At 33.8% G+C, this 14,281-nt stretch overlaps 3 protein-coding genes across 4 annotated transcripts in view; 1 reads left to right on the top strand and 2 right to left on the bottom strand.

Moving 5' to 3' along the window:
* Positions 1-2,670, bottom strand: part of LOC108760785 (uncharacterized) — a 3,237-nt gene extending 567 nt beyond the window's left edge. The window contains exons 1-6 of one of the 2 annotated variants that reach the window (XM_018506956.1): positions 2,483-2,670; positions 1,980-2,158; positions 1,734-1,906; positions 660-870; positions 372-551; positions 120-300 (exon numbers count right to left, since the gene is read on the bottom strand). In XM_018506956.1, coding sequence (XP_018362458.1) covers positions 120-300; positions 372-551; positions 660-870; positions 1,734-1,906; positions 1,980-2,158; positions 2,483-2,586 — 1,028 coding nt within the window. In that variant the 5' untranslated portion in view covers positions 2,587-2,670. Of the gene's footprint in view, positions 1-119; positions 301-371; positions 552-659; positions 871-1,733; positions 1,907-1,979; positions 2,159-2,482 lie in introns of those variants that run through there. The other variant, XM_018506957.1, reaches the window with a different exon arrangement.
* A 1,112-nt stretch (positions 2,671-3,782) lies between these two features.
* On the bottom strand, positions 3,783-9,122 carry LOC108760820 (cysteine-rich hydrophobic domain-containing protein 2). The gene is made up of 4 exons (XM_018507039.1): positions 8,470-9,122; positions 7,879-8,089; positions 7,490-7,606; positions 3,783-7,398 (listed from the first exon to the last, which is right to left on the bottom strand). Exons 1-4 carry the CDS (start codon positions 8,586-8,588, stop codon positions 7,348-7,350), a joined length of 498 nt encoding a protein of 165 aa, XP_018362541.1. The 5' UTR covers positions 8,589-9,122; the 3' UTR covers positions 3,783-7,347.
* Positions 9,123-12,223: 3,101 nt separating this feature from the next.
* Positions 12,224-13,994, top strand: LOC108760819 (chymotrypsin-like protease CTRL-1). Its single transcript, XM_018507038.1, has 4 exons — positions 12,224-12,595; positions 12,951-13,293; positions 13,425-13,651; positions 13,827-13,994. Exons 1-4 carry the CDS (start codon positions 12,494-12,496, stop codon positions 13,992-13,994), a joined length of 840 nt encoding a protein of 279 aa, XP_018362540.1. The 5' UTR covers positions 12,224-12,493.
* The last annotated feature ends 287 nt before the right edge of the window (positions 13,995-14,281 follow it).

The raw sequence follows: 14,281 nt of genomic DNA, 5'->3' as shown, positions 1-14,281 counted from the left end.
AAAAATGAATAACATTATTTATTACATAAAAAATACCGCAAGAAATAATTCGGAAACAGCGTAATATAGAAAACATTTTTAAATGTCAATTTCTGTATTTTGTTCAATAGATATTTTACCAATGTATGTATCTCTCGTTCTCTCCTGCATTACTAGGATATTTGATTAAAATCACGTCCCAATAAAGTTCCAACGTTTCAACAATTCCCAATGGCAGCAACAAGATCAAATGTACTATCGATACCGCGAGCAACGTTCTACTTGAATTGTTTGTTCTGTTGCTTCTGTACCTAAAATTATCTGAGGCGAAGGTCGCTGTTAAATCTTCTCGTACGATGACGTCGTGATCAACAATCGCGGCGAAGACTTACGAGTTAATTCGTTGTGAATCTTATAAGACCTCCTCATACGAACGATCAGTAGCAGATTGCCGATCGATATAAAAAGCAAGGGCAGCCACGTGGACAGAGCGATGTAAAAGTACATGGCGTTGCCCCATGGCTTCATCTTCTGGCACGGTACAAATTCGAAAACGCTGTCAGTTTCGTATCCTACAATCAGCGTAAGTCAGCATTCATTGACGAGAAGAGAACAATCACATATAATCGTAAGTGACGCAATTGACTCGCAAAGGGGAAAGGTGATATGGGACGCTTTACCGCCAGAGTACAGCTTTGTTAAGGATATTATGAAGCTTATGCAGACTAGGCTGGTGATAATTGTAATCGCGGAGCGAGTCTGATCGCGAGCTCCGAATGGAAACATCACGGCGATGGCACGCGTCCATGTGAGAGCGACAATCAGCCAGGTCGACGTAAATTGAAAAAGTTCCATGCTCACGGAATTCGCGCCGCATAAAAATTTGCTGTTCTGTAAGAAAATGATCCTGAGCGTAAAAGTTTGATTCCCTCGTAATCCACTTTCTTCTTAACATTCCAAAATTTATCGAGATGTTGAAATGAATTTATACGCCCAGGAATTTTGTTTTTTTTTTGTTTCATCATATACACAGAATTTTTATTATTAATAAACAAATAAACATATAACGATAAAACATTGCGTAATACGAAATAAGAGAATATTCTCATAAAATATTAATATCACTAATGTGTTGAAAAGCATTTGTTAAAAAAAAAAAAAAATGAAAACAGAATAACATGTATTAATAGCGTTTGTAAGTAATAGGTCATTTCAAAAATCAAGTGTCAGTCAGATAATCACCATGACAACCTACATGTTAACAATATCTATTTTTATAGCTGAACTAGTGCTCACACTTGGCATTTAAAGTAAAATAAATGTTTGATATTTGGTAAAAGCGAAAGAAAGTGCAGTCCAGTGCAGCAATAAAAATAAACCGTTAATATATAATTTAAATTTCAAGACGTCAATGATCAATCGAATTTAAGGCGTCGATGAAATAATAGTCTTTTTTTTTTCAAACAATTCCTTTCGGTTGGTATCATCGTACATACAATAGACTTCCTCAGATTTCGACCTTTACTAAAGTCTCTTCCTCAGTCGACGTTGAGATTTATTCAGGGCTATTAATTGAGGAAGACCTTGATACAATTGAAAGGAACAGTTTGAAGAACAAATTGAAATTATAGTTATCTTTATTAACCAGAGCCAACCAAATTGATTTTGTTCCGTCTGAATGTGACAAATTTCTTGTGGCAAGAGGACCGATAACTATGCAACAAGAGAAAATTAATCAAACACAGGATATTTACCATAAAAAGATTGTTAACGGACGTGGAGTGTGATTTTGCGACGCTGACGGCGTAATTGAATATTAACGCTCCATTGTCCGATATAGCGAGCGCGCTTAGATAAAGTGACAAATTGGAGTCACATAGCACAGGTGCGCTCAACATACTAAAAGATACAGCATTTAGCAATACACCTATATAAAGTGGGTCACAACGTTGTATGAGAACAGTTGAGAATTGTAAGGTGCGCATCGCGATGTTTCTTACCAAGTATTATAATAAATGGCGTTACATAGCGGAGCAAGAAACGGACGGATTTGACGAATGGTTTTAAAGACAGCCAGTACGAGCGTACTTCGCAGGGCCATTTAGTTTCTAAATCAAGCTGACTAGTATTGCGAATGAAATCCAAAACTGTTATTGGCAAGGGACACTTCGGAACGACTCTGAAATTTTAAAAGATATAGGATTTGCAATAATTCAACGTGCGCATAAAAAATTAATAAAACTTATCATATAGTATAAATTATATAATAAAAAAATATATATCGCAAAAAGTTTTGACATTCTAACAACCACTTTGGGTCCTACATAATTATGAAGGTTCAACAAAATTATTTTCAGATCCAGCTAAATTTGTTAATACTTCAGAAAAATCCTTCTTATTATGTATATATACTTACTTTATTTCTAAGTTTTGAAACTCAACTACTTTAAAACGTAAAATAGAGACTCGAAGACTCGAAGATAATATCATCGAACATTTTTACCTGGGGGAAACATTGTAAGCTGAGAAGAGCTCATTAGAATTCACTGACAGGATACTCGCGATGAATATCAACGCACGGATACTTTTATTACGTATCAAAATCATCTTGCACCGAGCGCACAACAATCGAGAATTTAAATTCGTGTCTTCTTTGACACTGCGAACACTTTCGAAGAAGAATTATCTGTCCTGTAGCACAGATACGACTAACAATGGTCTTCTTTAATTAGAAGCTGCAGAGCATCTGTTGTCGATTATCATAACATGACGTATTCGAATTTCGAAGTAAGCAGTTTGCTTGGATGTTGCTCCACTGGGAGGACATTAACATCGAAATTAATATATACATGCATATATATGCATGTATGTATAAAATTCCAGTTAAAGTTTAATCTGGGTAATAAAAGCTTACACCCGCGATTACATTGAAAATTAGAATTAATTTGCAGTCGCTAAAGAATATCAATTAAAAGGAATTCAATAAGCTTGAAATATATTCAGCTATTATACAATCGTACATTTTATTTTCAAACTGAAAGACAGTTAACACAGTTACACAAATTTACATGGCTAACAAACGATGTGTATAAAAGATAATCATAGCGGAAAACAATTAGTCGTCATATAATAAATCACGTTATATCGACTGTTAATCAAAAAGCTTTTTACGAAACGATATTTACGAATATTTCATTACGTCATATCTAACATTTCTGCACCTCAATATTATGATGCTCTGAAAGCTTTTCTATCCATTGCGAATTGATGATATGCTATTTCGATCCGTCATGTAATCTTGTGCAACGATATCGCGAGCTTGCAAGTAGTTATTTTATTTATGCGCAATATATATTTATATATAGGAACCACTCTCATTCTATACAAATATATTTCTTAACATATATTATTAACATATAATATTTACATTTACATGATTCACACAAATTCACGAGTAAAAGGCACATGTTGAAACCACGATAGCCTGATAATAATTTTACTATTAATCACTTTTACGCCAAGGATGCATTGCAACTACAATTTGTCTATTGACTTCAACTTTAAAATGTTAGGTAAATAAATGCTTTGGCAAGTTACATCTAATGTAACTAACATATTTAGTTTAATGTAACGTGTGATATGATATGCGATGTTATATAATTTATTCGTATCGATTAATCTATTATGTCAATATCTTTCTCGATATCTTCGTGATATACGCAATTTGCATAAAAAAAATATTCAATCTAGAACATAAATTCAACACCAAATTTTATATTCAAATTTCCTGATAATCATTACGCTTACATTTCTTTTCTATCAAAAATATATTCCTTTCCCCTGATCTTTCGCAATATAATCATCGATATTATAAACCTCGATTCACTATACATTTCCTTGCAAATTCATCATCCTATTTACATTACTATTATACCCTTACGCTTTAATGTCAATATCTAAATTCACACACAAAACCGTGTTACCGAAAAAATATTTTCGCTCCTTAAAGTGATATATTCGATCCTTCAAGTAATAATAAATGAAAGATTTAAAAAGTAAATCAATTTCGGATAATTGGCCTCCTTGCGATATATGTATGTTTGTTTTTATAACTCAAAAGTATAAATATATGTTTATATATTTATAGAAGGACATTCCATGAAAGTATGCGATACATTGAATGATATGAGCAACTCGAAGAGTTTTTTATCGAGTAATGCTTGATATTTTCATTCATACATTCAACATGCATGATATTAGTTGAGCTTCTCTGCAAAACAACACGTGAACTGAAAAATAATCTTAGACTATAGAAGTGTACTTGTTTAAAATGCATGATTTCCGAGGTGAGTTTTATCATTAAACCAAATATCCAAGGAAAGCTGCGCATAAAAACATTATTCATTTATATATATCTACATGTACTATGCAAACTATATATAAATTATGTGTCGTTATGTGTTGTAATCTAGATAGCTTATTATCTATACAGAAAATTTATTTGTATCTGAAATAAGCATTTAGTTTTTATAATTATTTCCTTGTACATTGTAATTACCATGATTTATGTTATTATTTTTTTGTATTGTGATATATCTAAAAATATTCACATGTGCAGAGTAATAAAACACCGATGGAAAACAATTCCTTAGTTTTTCTTTTACCGAGTGCACATAGTTCATAGTCCATGCGAAGGAAAGATCATGTAAATATTTGCGTAGATAATATATGTATACATATATAAGCCATATAGAGATTTAATTAATTTTTTAGTATACGCGCGTGGCCTTAATAATTGTACACTAAAGTATTAATAAAGTAATGAACTAAGTGTGTATACGTAATTATATTACTTTCAAACTGAGCGTTAACGTTACATGCATTTTTCTGATATTTGGTGTAATTTCAAGAAAGTATAATTAGACCGTATTTAGTATTTAAGAAAATGCGAGCAAACGGAATAAAATTGCCTCTATTCGTCGATACGTTAAGTAATCTTCATTTTTAGAAATATACGAGAATTGTTTTTAAGCATAGTTTAGAACCATATTATGCGTCTCTCACTTTGACCAATTTAACACAGCCCTTATTTTATTATACGCTACCAAGAGGATTGCGATATTCAGTTTAGAAAGCACATATGCAATGGTTCCATTACACAGTATATCGATTTCTATATATAATTTAATATTTGTTCAATGGATCGATTAGAAGGACATTCAGTACAGAAATATCGACACTTCTGCCCGCTGTAGAGTTATCGGAAAAATAATAATCGTATAACAATTCATTCGTACACACGTGTCTGAAAATATGATAATATGATTTTTATGATCGCTTATTATTTGACATATTATCAACTATTCAACAGATCATTAAGAGTATAATCGTTCCGTAATATTTTCCTCAAGTGAAATGAGAATCTATATAAATAGCTCTGATTGCTTTATTTTTAAAAAATATTAATGATAGATGGATTATACCTACGGTATGTATGATTGAAATCAGATATGGCAATAGAGCATTCTTATTAATCTATATGACACAGACACTTTTAATGCAAAACGCTTGTTACTTCGACTTAATTATTCTACAGAATAAGTACAAATATTAGAGAAACAGAGTAAATCTGATATTCTATAAAAGGCTTTAACGTGTAGAACCGCATAAGATAAAGCACGGGCGTTATGTGTAGCTGTTTGCGATACACATTCAAATTCAAAACTAGTCTTTTGTTCTCAATCACAGCCACTGAACAGCAACAGAAACACTTGCAGTATTTTCACATATTTTTGCATATTTTTCTACAACCATTTTATGTTTTGTGGGCGCCTGGTGATGAGTAAATTTGCTTGATTTTTTTTTCTTTAGTGCGAAAGCAATGCGGAGCTGGTAGCAACCGCATTATCACATATTAGACAAGTTGTTAGTAGAGAAATATCTGTGCGGAACCATATTAAACTGCAATGTAAAATAGTGCCTACACAACAAAGTTCCTTTACATGGGAGACGTTGTTCTGATATTTTGGTAATCCTATCCCTGTTTTATTTGAGAAACAGTATATTATATATGTATATATATTAACAAGAATAGAGTAAACAGTACTGTGATAGCAGTGTGCCACACTTAAGTAAATTAAAATGTATTATTATCCATAAAATTAAAATTTATTAATAAACAATTTCATCAATCTTCTTAAGATTAGTTTAACATTAGCTTAAAACGGATATGTGACAGAAATGTCCATGCGCTAAGTGTTAATCATTCCTTCTAAAGGTCATGCGATTGGACACATAAAATTATGCGACAGCATATGCATAAAAAGTGATAACGTTGATTTTTTCATTAAAAAGCAAGAATTAATGAGCTCGTTCATGGCAGTTTTCAACAATATTTCCTTATGTTCTTCTGTGCCCAATAATTGCGCTATTCTATAGTTCCGTACTGTTTGCCCTATTATAGACTGATGCGTTTTGCAATTAAAATTTCATCTCATCGGTATATATTTTACATTTATCAGCGATTGCTATCTATATTTCTTCTAAAATCTATATCGATATCTCTTAATCGCGCCTGACAACGTATGCTTCTTCATTTCGAATAATTTATTCGTGTTAAAATATTTTGTGAAATTTGTATCAGAAAGTAAAGTTGCGCTTTACATTTCATACTTTCTAATATCACGGTGGTAAGAAATTAACCTATAGTTAAAATAAGTTTTTATGTATGTACATATATGTATGTACAACATGAGTGCGTGTGCATGTAGCATTATGCACGATTAGACAGACTGATTAGCGTGACTCATTTTGACGTTATTATCCGTACTTTAATAAATTCGTTGTACTGAATCAGATTAATTTCTTACCTGAAGGCTTAAATTCTAGTTGACGAGTACAGATTACCAAATGTTACAAGGAACTCGGATAAAAAAACGATGGGATTATTCTTGCAATTACTGAATAAACTAACAAATAAAGCTGTCGAGTAGTTTTTTCAGCGCAAAAATATTTAAAATAGAAAATGATCTATGATCGTATCTATTCCAAACATATATAATGAATATCTCTGAGAAAATAATCATTCGATTTGTTTGCAATATTATTTTAGTTTAAATTAATTGTAAAGAATTAACAGTTGCTTTTTTCTTTCTGCCATCAAAACGTGATCTATTCTCTGTTACGTCGAATTATTGTACTGTGCATTCCTACCCAGAATATTTACAAAAATATGCATTATATAAGTACCAGAAAAGTACCTATATCATCGTAGCGGCACTTTATCTTCTCTGTATTTCTCTGCATGTCAGTTGCACATTGCTGATTATTTGCATTGTACGTATTATTAATTGCACGATTGCCCATTGCTTAGTCGGGCCTATAGATTGGAATCTTTGGAATAAATTCAATCAAAAGAACCTGTAATGTCAAGAAAATCGAAATCAATATCATTATAAAATAAGAATTATTAATATTTTCCGAAAACTCTAATAATTTCAAAGTGCCTTACATATTCCATCATGGAGGAGCTGTCGCATCTTTGTTTTGCCAGTCTCCAATGTAAACCGAGTTTGTGGTAGAGCCTACTATTCTCCCATTCTAATAATTTGTTTAACGAATGCTGAGTCTAGAAAGATAATCCTTGTTAATGTCTTGTACGTATATATTAAAATCTAATTAAGACTACTACATTATCTAACTTGTTAGCTTATATAAGCTTTACTCTTTAAAACTTTTAAAGTGTATCTCACTCTAAAGAGTAACACCTCACTCTTAAAGATTAAAAATAGAGCTGCTCTTTTTCAAAACTGTATCAATTTTTACTCTTTAGAGTGAGATTTTATTCCAAAAAATTTAGAGAGTTATAAATTGGACTTTCTTACAATCAATCATACGCACCCTCTTGCTCAAGCAAATGACAGGCCACAGAGAACATCCTAGAGTACAGCAACAGCATACACAACCGCAGAATAACCACTTAACGTTAACAGGTAAAGTCTTTTTCAATACACTGTTCACTCTCATAACAGTCGCCTTGAACTCTTCTGGAGCTACGCGGGACATGAGGCCGTTGGGAAACTCCGATTCAAAACGATTACTGAGACCGAATCTGAAAGAAAAATCGCACATATCGATAACATTTTTTTATATGGTTTTTTTTTAGCAACTTGGATGAAACTTATTGAAATTTTTTTGAAACGGAAGTAAAAATACTGACTCGACTCCAAGGTAAACAACAATTTAATTATACAAGTTCAGCTAAATATGCATTTTTTTCTGAGAAAAAGATAACACGATGTCGCTGGCGACATCGAAACAACACAAGTAGAACATCGAAATTAAGGAGATCAGGTGGCTTTATTCGCTTCTCTTCTTTGTGGAATCGCGAATTCTGCCCTCCCCCCTCCCCGCTGTCCTTCCAGACAACAAAGAACCTCTCGGACGCGCGCGGCTCGGCCCTCGAAGTGGCGCTCCACGAAAGAAACTTACACTGTCATGTTGCCAGCCCCGCGGATCACGATCGGGTCCGGCACCATCGCGACGTAGTGCTCCTCTAGATGCTGTTCGTGTTCCTCCTCCTCCTCGTAGATCGCATCGAAATCCGCCATCGTGCTCCCCCTCGGACTCGCGGGCTCCCGCGGACGTGAGTCACTCGTATATACCGCGTTTAGGGACGACGATAACAACACTGCCACGCGCGCGTCTCTTATCCCCTCGATTAGCCGGCCAGGTCGTCGTGGTTGCTGATCGTCAACGACGACGACGACGACGCCGCGCGGCGCTCTCGCGAGCGCGTTCCTCTCGCTCACATCCCCGCCGAGACGGTGGGTTTCCGGCACGTCGTCACGTTCGCTCCGTCACGATTATCGCGAGCGACGATCATCTCCGTCGCGAAACCGGGCTAGGCCAGCTGCTAAACGCACTCTTGACGACGACGACGACGATACTGACGATAGTCGCGATATCGTTCACCGCCAGCGTTCGCGTATTATGTACGTAATATCGCCACTCGCTCCAGCTTCACCGATGCACAGTGCACTGCGGATAGTGCGGATATGATATGCGTTATGTGATCCGCGATCCGCTCGCTAACGACTCGACGATCTCTTCTCCGCTCCTGTCCGCTCCGACTGCTTCGACTGCTCCGACCTGCTCGCTACGATCAGTCCGATCTCAGCTCAGGTTTGCCAACGAACGCGCAAACGCGAAGGGATGATAGTGATAGTGTGAATTAGTCATCGGCGAATCTAGAAATTCGTCAAGGGCGGGGGCCACTGGAGCGTCGCAGGCAACATTTTTTTTGTAATCAATATGAAAAGATAGAATATTTAAATTACTATTGGCATTACCTTGAAGAAGTATTATTTAAATGCATAATTCATAAGATGTTTTATTCAAAATTATATTAACATAAAAAATAATGTAATAGAATCTATGTATATTTTTTATACCTACACAAGTTTCGTAGATTAAAAAATATTTTTGGAATGAAAATCGTAATTAAACCATTTCAGAAATATTAAAAATATTTATAACATTTTGCATAAATGTTTTTAAAAAAAGATTCCAAGGAGGGGGCCAGGCCTCCATAAATCCCTCGTAGATCCATCAGTGGAACTGATGACTGGTGCGACCATTCTAGCGCATGCGTCCCAGCGCAACTGCTAGCAGACGTTATATCTCAACCGCGTATATTTCGCTGCGAAAAAGGATGTCAGTAGACCCCCCCTTTTGTAAAATTCATTGTTTAATTTCTTTAGAGTTGAAGAATTTTTGCTGCGTCACGCTACGTGGTAGAGTATATACGTAATAAATTTTATTAAAAAACTATATATTTAATATATATTGCATATTATCAATACAAATTGTAATAAAAATGGATAATTATTAATAATAATTTATATAGGCCTTAAGAAAAATATTCTGTGCAACATCTTAGCACGAGTCTGCTGAAACAGATCACGTGTCCATTGACGTATTTGTACAAAAGTCTATTTAGAGATTTGTTCAATTTGCAATGTTGATCAGCAGTGTTCCGATTTTATTTGAATAATAAAAACAGGCAGCTTTAAATGGAAATATTCTGTATATTTATGGAATCCTGTTAAAAAACAATTACATAATATCTGCACTTCTTTCTTCGCGAAAGGATCGGGACTATATTTATAAAAATTTACAAAATTTTGATAGTATAGCAGCATTCATTAATTTAGACTTTATAACTTTTCAATTCATTTTTCAGTAGAAATAGACGATACATATAATATTAGTGTCAATTTTATTTTATATAATTCTGACTCGTTTCTAAGAGCTAACTTTCATCGATCTTCAACTTTCGATATTCTTCTTTTTTCTTTGCAAAGTTATCTAGTCTTTTTTGAGAAACCACTTTCTCTGATAAATACGAAACATGCTTTCTCTTTTCTAGTCTCCTACTGTTTCTATCCTTCTGTTATTTCAATTTTCGTAAAGGTTTTCCAAAATTACCATGGAATTAGTATAATCTTTAATTTTAAGCTTGATGGCTTTAATGAAAGAGCAAAAAGCCACAATTCGAAATATATCTATTAATTACCGCGGGATAACTAGAGAACGCTGACGTTACCGAGCATCGGTAATTAAGTCTGTGATATAATAAAATACATTGTGCGATAACAAGAAAAATTGAAAAAATTACAAGTCGCGTCTACAATCGATTAATTAATACTTAAAATTTTAAATAATTATCTGTGTCTTTCTAAACTGAATATAGAAGATGTAAGTACAAAAGAATGACAGATCAATTACAAATTAATTTAGCAAACATTAATTAATTATTAATTGTTTGATTGACCATTGTGCGCGTCTATTATATTATATTAATATATCTCTTCCAATTCTCTTTTTCATAAAGAGAAGAGAAAGAGCCAAAGGAATAAATCTAAATAAGTTCATTTTTAAATAAATAAAAAATATAAATAATTAATTTTAAAAATGAAACGTTACAAAGTCATTTAAATTAAGTTTCCTTAAACCATGAATTTTTTTCATAATTCCTAAGAAAACAGATTAGATTAGTATTATTATTTAGTTCCATTGTAATAACCAGTAATGTTGGAAATGGCCAAAAATAAACATGAATTCGATATAATTAATAACAAAATCACATTCAGTAAGATTAAACTGAGTATTTGGTAAGATAGAATTGAAATTAGAATTAAAATTTTACGGGAGATGTTACATAATCAATTTTTAGTTTGACTTTTTACGCAACTTGAAACACCTCTTGCTACAATATATTACGCAACATTACATTGCACAAATTCCTCGAAACGTTCTCGGAATTCGGAACAAAGTTCCTCGGAAGTTATTCGAGTAAATTACTTCCTGTTCGTTTAATAAATATAATAGAATTACATATATTATGTGTGTTAATAGATGTACTAAAATGGAAAGTAATCCGCAAAAAGATTCATTTATTTTGTATGTTTTTTAGGCCAACTTCGAACTCCGTCAAGAAAGCGAGAACTGACGATGTTGCGTAACACGTTATTTGCGGGGGAAAAGAAGGATCGGCACGATCAATCGTGCGATTTAACGGCACGCGAAATCGAACTACAGTGGACGTCGTGGACGAATACGTCCGATCCACAACTCAGCTTCATAGCGTGAGGATCTTGGAACGATAAATGATGAATCATAGCATTACGCATCACGACACGCGTTATGTCGCGTAGACTGTCCGTGCGTGCAAAAATACTCTCGAGTCATTACGCAGCTTTGAGCGCGTTTCAATCAGAGTGCAACGGCCGCTCGACTAGAAATCGCGGAACCGTCAAACAGCGCAATAGAATGATTGTCAATCAATTCGATGCAACAGTTGAAGTTAATAGAAATGACGACACCTTCTCTCCGGGCGACGCGCTAACTTGCCGCGCAAATTTGCAATCGGAACGATAACTGTTGTACGCAATAATGTTTAATTTGTCACTGAAAGAACGCAGTAAAAAGAACTGTTTAACCAAAGCTATATCGTTGCTTTTATATAATGGATTAAATAAACATATATATTTGATTAAAAAAATAATATATTTTGAAATGGAGCAAAAAGTGCTCAAACACAAATAAGAGAATTCCATTATTAAATGCATTATTATTTACAATATAATATTGCAATTATAAATGTAATATCATATTTTATTAGAGTACAACTTCGACAAAATTTAAAAATATTTAAACAGTAATAATTCACATATACCGATGATAAGTTTGACAAAAAGAAAAGTAAAAGATATAGGAGTCGGTGATAATAATCGATTAATTTTATGATCTATGACAAAGAGAGAAATAAAGCAGTGTTATAGGGCTAACGTACTTGTTCCACCTCGTGCAAATAGTTTCTCCAATCTGTGTTATACTTGACTGACTAAATCATAAATAGCAGTGAGACGCAAAACTTTTCGTTAGTCCGCTATGAATTCGTGGAGTGCAAAGGCTTTCGTATTTTTCCTGATTGTTTCAGTGTCGCGTAGAAATGCTCAACAACAGCCTCATTTCAAATTTCATAACAAAAGGATCATTATTGATTTTAATAATGGTACCATCACGATCAATAAACAGCTATCCGTATCGAACAGTGAGTACAAACATGTTCCTAATAATTAAAGAATTCGGTAGTAAAAAATGATATTATCATTTTGTTCTGTTAAAAAGTCAAATAATAACTAATATAATAAGCAAAATTTCGAGTACTTGTATATACTTTCAATAATATTCGATTTGTAAATGGTTTATCATGTAATGTATTTTTTATCAATGCTATTATAGATATTATATATTTGTATCCTAGAACGGCTTTATGACGTGCATATTGTCTGGGTAAACTTACGCGTTTTTATATTTATACATCAGTATACATTTTTATTTTCATTTATATCTTTTTCTTGAGAGAGTCCACTGTTTTCTGTGAATATTTTTTTGTCATGAAAAAGCCAAAAGAAATGGAGAGGATAGTCGGTGGAAGTTACGCGAATGAAGGTCAATTTCCGTTCATGGCCGTAGTGCATCGGTTGATCGATGGTAAGAGAGTCGCTCAGTGCGGCGGTACCATCATTTCGAAAAGATGGGTGCTGACCGCAGGGCACTGCATCGCCAAGTACCCACAAAGATTTTTCGTCATACTTGGAATCATTGATAAGACCGGGATCGGTTACAACGTAAATCGGGGACCTGGAGTCTCGATGATGACGACACGGGCTCACGTACATCCATACTATTTCTTCAGCAAGAACGATATCGGATTGTTACACCTGCCGCAAGACATTCCTTTTTCAGGTAACAAATATTCGTCGATGGAGAACGCGTGGCTTTATAGCAATTCTTAATAAAGAACTTTAGAGATATAAAAGATAAAATTAATCATAGAATTATAATTTTTTGCGGTTCAACGAAATTTTAATTGTTAGAAAAAATTCAACCGATACATCTGGCTGGTCTGAAGGATGGTAAAGTTATGGCCGATACGATGGCCTATGTCGTTGGATGGGGTCGCGATGGATACGGTCCCAAAGGAACCAAGAAACTTATGTATGCTCTAATGCCGTTAATTTCAAAACGGGAGTGTGTCTCGTACTGGAGAGTGGATCACAGAAATATATGCACGAAACCAGGACTTGGGAAAAACGCGTGTCAGGTAACAAATTTAGTAATGAAAAAGGAAATAAACAATAATAATAATACAATAATAATATAATTTCACAAAAAAAAAAGAAAATTTAAACATATATTTACTCAAATTTAAGAATAAGTTGAAATTCTTCGCAGTTGGTTATTCGTTAAACATTTTATTCTAATACGATATGTCTTAGGGTGATAGCGGAGGTCCTCTTTTTGTAATAAAGGATGATCAACCGTTACAAATTGGTATCGTTAGCTACGGAGACGCAAATTGTCCAAGCGATAGACCGGGGGTGTATACTAGAGTAGCAGCATTTGCAAATTGGATTCAACGTGTCACTGGAATGCAATTCGAATAAATAAACATTGTGAAGATATCGTGTCTTTCTTTAATTACGGGATTTCGTGATAATCACAAGTGTACCCTGTTATTTTAGTAAAATTGTAATTATATTCTTTTCTTATTCTCTCTTTTCTTTGGATATATCATTTTCTTCAGATATTATTTTCATGTGCTTTTCTGTAAATGATAGGTATGTACAGTATTTCCTGAGAGATTACAACTTTACTCCAATCTGCATTACTGCAAAAATATATGTGTTCTATTTAGCTTGTAATAGTTGTTTAAGATAGAAGATAATTACAA

The sequence above is a fragment of the Trachymyrmex cornetzi genome, unplaced genomic scaffold (genome assembly GCF_001594075.2).
Source record: "Trachymyrmex cornetzi isolate Tcor2-1 unplaced genomic scaffold, Tcor1.1 scaffold23, whole genome shotgun sequence".
NCBI classification, from domain to species: domain Eukaryota; kingdom Metazoa; phylum Arthropoda; class Insecta; order Hymenoptera; family Formicidae; genus Trachymyrmex; species Trachymyrmex cornetzi.
The sequence above is the reverse complement of the archived record's forward strand: the minus strand, read 5'-3'. Positions and strand labels throughout refer to the sequence as shown.

Bases quoted from the DNA above. Each gene is read 5' to 3' on its own strand.
- LOC108760819 (XM_018507038.1), top strand. From the start codon at position 12,494: ATGCTCAACAACAGCCTCATTTCAAATTTCATAACAAAAGGATCATTA. The intron at 13,294-13,424 runs GTAACAAATATT...TTTAATTGTTAG, and splicing joins GCAAGACATTCCTTTTTCAG to AAAAAATTCAACCGATACAT. The intron at 13,652-13,826 runs GTAACAAATTTA...GATATGTCTTAG, and splicing joins TTGGGAAAAACGCGTGTCAG to GGTGATAGCGGAGGTCCTCT.
- LOC108760820 (XM_018507039.1), bottom strand. From the start codon at position 8,588: ATGGCGGATTTCGATGCGATCTACGAGGAGGAGGAGGAACACGAACAG. The intron at 7,607-7,878 runs GTGCGTATGATT...TTATCTTTCTAG, and splicing joins TCATTTGCTTGAGCAAGAGG to ACTCAGCATTCGTTAAACAA. The intron at 7,399-7,489 runs GTAAGGCACTTT...TTGACATTACAG, and splicing joins GCTCCTCCATGATGGAATAT to GTTCTTTTGATTGAATTTAT.